At 47.1% G+C, this 8,252-nt stretch overlaps 1 protein-coding gene across 1 annotated transcript in view; it reads right to left on the minus strand.

Moving 5' to 3' along the window:
- Window positions 1–2,777: 2,777 nt before the first annotated feature.
- Window positions 2,778–8,252, minus strand: part of T265_08372 (hypothetical protein) — a gene marked incomplete at both ends in the record, with an annotated part of 21,240 nt that continues 15,765 nt past the window's right edge. The window contains 7 exon segments of the mRNA XM_009174156.1: window positions 2,778–2,938; window positions 3,028–3,424; window positions 3,439–3,604; window positions 3,636–3,884; window positions 5,785–5,903; window positions 6,171–6,265; window positions 7,740–7,929. Of these exon segments, the coding sequence (XP_009172420.1) occupies window positions 2,778–2,938; window positions 3,028–3,424; window positions 3,439–3,604; window positions 3,636–3,884; window positions 5,785–5,903; window positions 6,171–6,265; window positions 7,740–7,929 (1,377 nt within the window).

Consider the following 8,252-nt stretch of genomic DNA (forward strand, 5'->3'; position numbering starts at 1 on the left):
TTACAAAATGCCAGCTCATCTTCTGTATCCCCTGTAGTCGGCATTTTGAAAAAGGTTGTGACCTTTTTCGCAGAATTCGCCAAATCTCTTTTGGCAGGCTGCAGCTCATCCGAGTGCGTGCTGGTCTTTTTGGGACGAAGATCGCGTCAGCCTCATGAATTTGCTGGACAATGGTCCTATATAAGCCTTCCACTGAAGCCGATCGCAGTTTAATTTGTTCAAGAAAGATGCACATTCCTAAAAAGACTGCGGGCAGAAGTCTCGAAACCACGTTTGAGGTTCGGGATTTCTGGCCCAATAGCAGATGAAATCAAATGTCAGCACACAGTGGTCTCTGTGTCCTAGTGGAGGGTTAACTGTTATTTGATCAACGAAGTGTCTTTTATTAGTGATGACCAAGTCTAGGAGAGATGGTGGTTGGCCTGCGCGGTATCCTGTGGGTGCAGCGACATGTTGAGTCTAAGCACTCTGTTGAACGACTTCAATCAGCGTCGCTGCAAATAGTCCCCTTGATTCGACGCGCTGGAGCTCCGTCCAGGAGGCCTTTGAAGCGTTGAGGTCGCGTGCCAGCAGGAGATGAGTGAAGTGGTAGTTAGGGGAGAGTTGCTCGAGGTTTCCTGTGAGGAATTAGTCATCTTCAGACAGACTCGAGGGGCTACGGTAGACCACACCGAGTAGGAGAGAATCGGACCCGCGTAGCGGGATTCGGACCCACAGTGAATCGCAAAAAGGAGCAGGATTGGTATCAGACAGGACAATCGAGATTGGTAGAACTGAATGTAAGTACAGGGCAACCCCACCAGCCCTCCTTCGTTTTGACTCAACTCGAAAAGTAGAGTAACCGTCTATCGAGTTCTCTGCGTCAGAGATATCTTATATGAGCCAGGTCTCTGAGTGCGATTATAGACGGTTATTCAAGGCGAGCTGACCGTTCCACATCATTGAGTTTGTTGAAAAGGCCGAGGCGGTTTGTAGACAAGCGTCTCAGCACTGTCTCTGCTGCCTCCGAGAGTGAGAAGCCGAAAGTTGAATGACCAGGGTGGTTAGCAGTCTTAATGGTTGCACGTTGCGTTTGAGTCCAAGGCTCCAAAGGGGCCTATGGGGGAATGTCGTCTGCTTCCTGTCTTCGTGGTTTCCGGGAATGCTTTTCATTTGCAGTCTTTTTCGTTCCGTGAGAGCCCGGCTTGATCGGACCTTTTAGCTTTGGGGGACGGTGTTTTTTTCCGTGGGCGAAAATTTCGACCGTTGCTGCCTGTAGCACCTTCAGCACCACCTTTTTGGCGACCAGATTTGCTGTTGATCAAAGAATTGCGTCAAACTTTCACCTTCCTGGATTCTTGGGTGTCTTGGCACGGTGTCACCGGAAAAGTGTCTCTGCGGCACCAAGAATTAATGCTTTTGGTGGCGCTCCCAAGAGACTCGTTTTCGCAGAGGACCGCACTTTGAAGCCAGTCAGCAGTTTTCTAATCTAGCGAATATTGTGTGGCTTGTTTGGCTGCAGTCGCTTTTCTTTCGTGTTTGTGTAGACACCCGATCCGCCGGAGATCAGCGTGGCCAACTGGATGTTCGTGGGCCTTTCCGGTTGGCTGTAGTCACGTTTATGGCTTTGGTTGCAGGGTCCTGGGCGACGGTTGTGCCCACAGGCAGAGGCCGCTTTTGACGGAGTGGAACTGGAAATTGGCTTTGCTGCTTGTCCCCGCACATCTAACTCAGTCCAGTTCAGAGGCTGCGGCTTTGGTGAGAAGCACATGGCTGCATTGTGTCGTCCGTTACGGAGATAGGAGTTGACAGCCCCACGTACTTTGGGGACGGCTTGCGTGTGAGGTTTGCCTCCTCCAGGGCATCACTGCCTCTTGTGGGCGAGAGGCATGTGGTCGTCAAATCTCTTTGACTTTGAAACTGCACAGTCCTTGATCTTTGCTTATTCTTCTGGCGGTGGACTAACCTCTCATCGACCCGCTTTATGCCCCAGTAGTGTCACCGAACTCCGAGCGAGCTGTGTCTTGGATTCAATTATCCTCACGCCAGTCTCCCGGATCCATTTCAACACAGCCTTCAAGTGAACCGCGTGGTCCGGTTCCGAATTGCTGTACACAAGGATGTCGTCTCCATACACGGCAACATTCTGGAGTAACTTCGTTACACGAAGCATGAAGCGCCGGAATGTGAATGGTGCCCCGGACAATCCAAACGACATACGTCTAAATTGATGTTAAATGTCCCTAACTGTAAGTGCCGTTTTCTCCCGGCCTCCGCCTTGATATTAAGTTGCCGGTGTTCGGAACGAAATTCGAACACAACGAAATATCGGGAATGCTGGAGGGCATCGACAATCTCCGCAGCCGAAGGCACATCTACAACCCGATTCAAGGTCGGTTCATTCAAGTGCTGGAAGTCCACACGAGACCTGTGTTTTTCATTCGCCTTCCTTACAAGCGCAACCAGGGAGTTGCATGCACTATTGGCTTCTTTGATCATGACATTCATCAACATCTCTTGAATTTGTTTATGGACCTACTACCGTTGATGGAGCGGCAACGGACGGCGGCCGTAAGGTCAAAAGCATTCTGACGATAGGAAAATCTCGTGTTCAATACACGGGCAGAAGGCGAACGGATCCTTACCGCCCGTAAAATGTTCGGAATATCCCTGGACCACGAACTACACTGAAGGCACGTTACAGGATGGAAGCCCTTGAGAATGCAGCTTACTTACGGCAATGCTTGGATAACCTTCAAGCTTGATTGCGACATACGCAGCCACCAGCTTTTTCTGCTTTAAGCCAACCGCGCGTGCTGCACGAAGTTGTCGCCCAGGCGCATCGAGTGCATTGGCGATCCGTCAATCTTCAGTCGATATCCACCCACAACTCTCACAGGTAGTGCGCATGGTCTGTATTCAGCTTGATTCTCTCTCCGCGACAGCGATGGCCCTAATCCTGCATCAGTCGATCACAACTCCTTCTTTCCGTCTATCTCGATAACAGCTCGTATGGTGGCCTGTGTCACTGCGCTAGTCTTAACCCACCCGGGAACAGGGAGGTAATCAAGATATTTATTACGAGGGTACGAGGGCACTGATTCTTCCAATGGCCAGGCCTGCCGCACTTGCAGGATCGGCTCGTTCGAGTGCACCTCCGCGATTCTGTCTTCATGGCTGCAAGCCGTTCGGCGAGTCGGTTTACTCTGGTCTGCAGTTCGTCCACATCCCTGTCCTCCTGAGGCTGAAACATGGTTAGTGGTCCCTCAGCCACTTTCCCTGCCAGATGCGTCAGTTCCTCCAAACATAACTGGCCAGTCGCTTTCGCCAACCGCAACTGAGTGCCAAGCAGTGGCTGCACTCCTCCAACGAACTGGTCAGATAGCAACTGGTGACGCGACCTCGATCCAGTCCCGGCAAAGCGCGATCCAACGACTGCTACACGCTGGCGGAGAACACTGTGGTGTCAGATATAGGTGATATCTTTGCCGTTTTGAACCGCCTCATAGCCTCCTGTCGGTCGGCCTGAGTGTCGAACTCCGCTGCAAAGGTTTCAATCGCGGCGGCCCCGTCCATCTTCCGAGGGCTTCGTCTGGCCGCATCCTGGGCTGCCTTTGCCCAGCCTCTGAGGAGGGTCTTCAGCGCCGCCAACTTACCGAGGTCGGTATCCAGTCCAGCAGCCTCCACAACCTCCTAGAAGTCCTCCAGGAATGTGGTATGTAGGTAGCTCGGGTGCGCTGCTTGATTGTTGGTGTGCTTGACGAGGTTGGCAGTTGGATTGCAAACGTTTCGTCACAAATCGGGGTGACATCGTCAGTGCAGGGTCGAATGGGTCACTCAACCCACTCGATTGGTGATGAAACGTTTGCAAACCAACGGCCAAGCTCGGCGAACAGACCCACAATCTAGATCCCAAATTCCTCATCCGCAATGGGTTTTGGCCACGGGATCTTCATGCTTATATCGGCGACGGTACAAAATGAAATGAAGCCTTTGCTGTGGAGTTATTTGTTGGAAAACGCCAAGTAAACAGTTACAGACTATCGGACAGGGAAGCAAAACTCTCACTTGCATGTTGTTCACAAAAACTAAACATCCATCTTCTTCTTGAACACGCCTTCCTGAAATTCCCTGGATATCATTGGCCGTTGCTCAAATGCAAGCAAATGCGACTCCACAAATTCCGTCATAGATCTCACTTTTCAAGAGACGCGAAACGGGTTTACGGGAAAACATACTACTCGCATGCTCCCGTCAGTAGTATCCATCGTCAAACAAGTAGGAGGCATGTCAGCCACCAACGAACCTCTGCGTTTATGGTACGCTTGTCCCGTTTTATCTCCACTGTTTATACATTCCCTCGTTCGTCTCCCAGTCGCGCTGTGTAGCTTCACCTGTCGAATATCTCCAGGTCTTCCTCTGCGAGCCCAATCAGGTGCGCATATCAGCCTACACAACTTAGTGTAGAGGTTCGATCGTCAGTTCTGCGTAGCCCTACTCGTTTGCTACATGTACCAGACCCAATATTCCCAATTGAGGGTCGTCTGGCTGAAGTCAAAAGGGGACCATTCTTTCCAGAAATCGATTACTACCTTTTTTCTTGCAACGCAATTTAGGGTTTAAAAATTTGCCCTAGAGATCTTCTCTTAATAATTTGAGGTCCTTTAGCGCCCATTGATCCACTCCCTCTGGTCTGCCAACGATGGCTCATTTTCACTGGGATATTTTGGCATTCATTCTTGGCAGTAGTCTAGCAACAACATAATTGTTCAGCGATGTGATAGAAATCTGGCACCCGGGAAGAACAGATAACAGAGTATGGCGAATCAGTGATGACAAAATAGATTATTAGCGCGGAACGCAGTCGATGTGAGCAAAATTTGCTGCTTTTTCAAATCAGTTTATGAAGACCCTATGTGTTCTCGAGATAAACTGGTGGTACGACGGCTCCCAATCCATGGATGTGTCAGCGCGAGGACAGTTTTGGTCTGAGCCACCAATTTCGCAACACAATTTTATGAGTTTCCGAGCATAAAAAGTGACCCTTTCGGGTGGATTGTTCGCGCCATATGTACCTATTAAAACCACCGCTTTGCACCGGTTCCACATGGGCGGCATCAGAACTGACATCAGGATTTTAGAAATTATTTTACCTTTCGGAGAGTTTACCGCGCTTGATATTTGAGAATTTTATCCTAGTTGAACGTTCTCTGGTCCGACAGGGGCGGTGCACAGGAACATCCGTTTTGCGCAAATCTAGTTGGGAATAGTTGTTATGGTCTCATTGTATACCATTTATTGCATCAACTAGCTAAATTCCATTGTACAAGAGGTAATAAGTAAACAAAACTTTCTCAACACATTTATTGTCCATTTGAGGAAGATTCTCTTGTCAATTGTGGTTAAAAATTATTTTCCTCCTGGAACTCGTAAGGAGGCTCACCGACCATCAACTAGTTCCATTGTACAAGAGGTAATAAGTAAACAAAACTTTCTCAACACATTTATTGTCCATTTGAGGAAGATTCTCTTGTCAAGTCAATTTAAAAATTATCTTCATCCTGGAACTCGTAAGGAGGCTCACCGACCACGTTTCCACTAGGATTCAAAGAAGATAAAAGGATAATTTGTCTACAGATGTATAGGCGTATATTCGTATATATATATATATATATATATGATACATAAATGACGTTCATCAACGGAACGAATAAATAAAAAGTCAATCCTGATTAATTTCAATTTTTTGCTTCAATGAGATTCTTAATTACAGATGGACCTCAGATGGATAGGGGGCTCACTCACGCTGGCGAATATTTACACACTGTATAATCGACGTCTTGCAGATAGCTCCCGTCAGCCGTTTGGAAACTGTAGCAGAAGTAAGTGCTACAACCAACTTCCTCCGTTTCTGCCCAAACAAGCTGGAAGGGAAATCGTACATAGTACACAGTTTGTTTCCACTTAAAAGCTACATTAGAGTCAATGTGCTACATGAGGTATGTGTTGAGTGGGGAAGGATCCCTATCAAGAACGCAACTCGCTATAATAAAGATCATTAAACAGCAAACGGAGTTCCCTGATTTCAAGTCCCTTCTAACCATGGGAAACAGCAAACAATGTAAAGTTTTAGGAATCAAACAGTTCACTTAATTTCAGAGAACCCAGTAACTCCAGTAGGTTGGAGTTACTGGAGGCAATTTTTGGGATGATGCAGCATTATCTATTTGTAGCGGCAGTGAACCACACAGTAAACAAACTTCTTTGATATGCTCAGGGTCTGGGTCTGAGTAATAGTAGAGACACAAGGGGATTCTTTGGAACCTACTAACTGCGTGTAGTAGGCTCGTAAAAGAACTAATATTCACCCCTATTGTCCACAGGGGTGCGTGCACTACCATCAAACTCTCACTCCGAAAATAGCAAAGCTCTTACGGTGAATATTCTGTCTGAGGACGTAACTAATACTAATCGGGCTGGCACAGTATTTGAAGCGCCAGATTACTGACCGGAAGGTCTTCTGCATCTCGACTTCTCTTGTCTAGGCATGGGCAACCTGGCAGTATCCCAGCCCTTGTGCTACCTTCGGGTGGCCTGGGAGATGGGATTTTGGAGGTGTTACAGCGGAACGTTTTTTATGCTAATCCATTTAGAGGAACTCAAGAGATGGACACAAGTGCTCGTTTGCACCTACTCCCCCATTGGAAGTCTCCTTACATTCAGAAACAGACGGGCTGTTTATTTAGATCGTCGGCAACACTTACAAAGCATGATTACAATGAATTATTAGCCGTTCCGAAAAGGTCCATCTGAATTAGCATTAGTAGCATCCACTCACGGAAGAAGTTACTTTAAATGAGCTTGCACAAACAGTGAAGAGGAGAATGACAAAGAATTGTCGACTCTTGGGCCAGGAAGCCCTTATTTTTAAGACAGAATCTTGCCGATATCAGCACACTTGCGTTACTTCCAGCTTCAATGGGCGCCTCGCACAGTATATTGGTTAATTAATTGTGGATGATCCACAGATCATTTTTGATCGCGTGCTGGTTTTTAGTAACACGTAAACGGACTCCATAAGAAGATGTTACCTGAGTAACAATCAGATTTGTTTCTAAGACAAACTGAAATAATAGTCTTTGATGAGCAGACAGTGTCAAAAGTGCAGTGAGGCAAACAAACTAGCTCGTGTGGTCTCAGTGAAAATGTCAGCGGATGGTTGACCGCTAAGCTAATCAATGTCATCCACATACGGAAACCAACATAACTTTGGAAAATTGGTTTCCAACTGGTCTATCCAATGTTTTGTCCTTAACTTGTTGAATTGAAAATATGCAGAATCGAGTGTATCTCCTTGACCTCAAATATTGATAGGGAGATTGCTGAAAAATTAACGAGTGGTTTTATTTCGTCGAAGAAATAAGCGTGTTTCGGCAATATTCGGGAAGCCAAAAGTGAAGTAGGGAACCGGCAACAAGGAAAGCAACATTTATTCGGATAAACTTTAGGGCCTAGTTAATTGCTGCCTGGTCGTCCGCGACACTCAGACCAAGAAGAGTTCACTGTTTTTATGCATCGTTTTAGTTTTCAAACTCTGAAGAGCACAGCTGCGGCAGCGGTTATGAATTGCCTGATGAAGAGGATAAATCCCACCTGATAAATACCAGGGAATAGTGGTTTGGAGTCCGGCTGGTCTTTGAAACTACTTGCTCAGAATATACACTCATTTGCAAACTAATTTTGTTTTTCGGGGGACTTACCTGGAACCCAGTTGAATCTCTCGTTTGTGATGTTTACACAAGCGAGATATTCACAAACGAGAGATTCAGCTGGGTTCCAGGTGAGTCTCTCGAGAAACCAAATTAGTTTGCAAATGAGCGTATATCCGCTAATTTCGTGCAATTTGGTTTCAAGTGGAACATAAGGTTGACAGAAACCCGGGGACTGCGCCTACCTAATGAGCCCCAAAAAGGTCGAAACCGGTCGTGGGCTGGCGACGGATTTTCAGCAACCTTATGGGTATATACTTGCTCAGAACTTTCGAAACTGTGGAAGCCAGTCGGACGGTGGGACGGCGGGTAAAAGAAAGTTTAGTGTTGTCACATGTTATGCGTTAGTTCCTGTATTTGTGTTATTTGCTGTGACTATAGGCTCATCCCTGCTGTTGGCCGCGTAGACCGAGTAACACTAGGAGTTGCTTAATTCTGACAGAGTGATACAACAGTGCTTGTTTACTAGTGTGTTCAACTTCCCAGCAGAGTCGTTAGACACAG

The sequence above is a fragment of the Opisthorchis viverrini genome (assembly GCF_000715545.1).
Source record: "Opisthorchis viverrini unplaced genomic scaffold opera_v5_213, whole genome shotgun sequence".
Classification (NCBI taxonomy): domain Eukaryota; kingdom Metazoa; phylum Platyhelminthes; class Trematoda; order Opisthorchiida; family Opisthorchiidae; genus Opisthorchis; species Opisthorchis viverrini.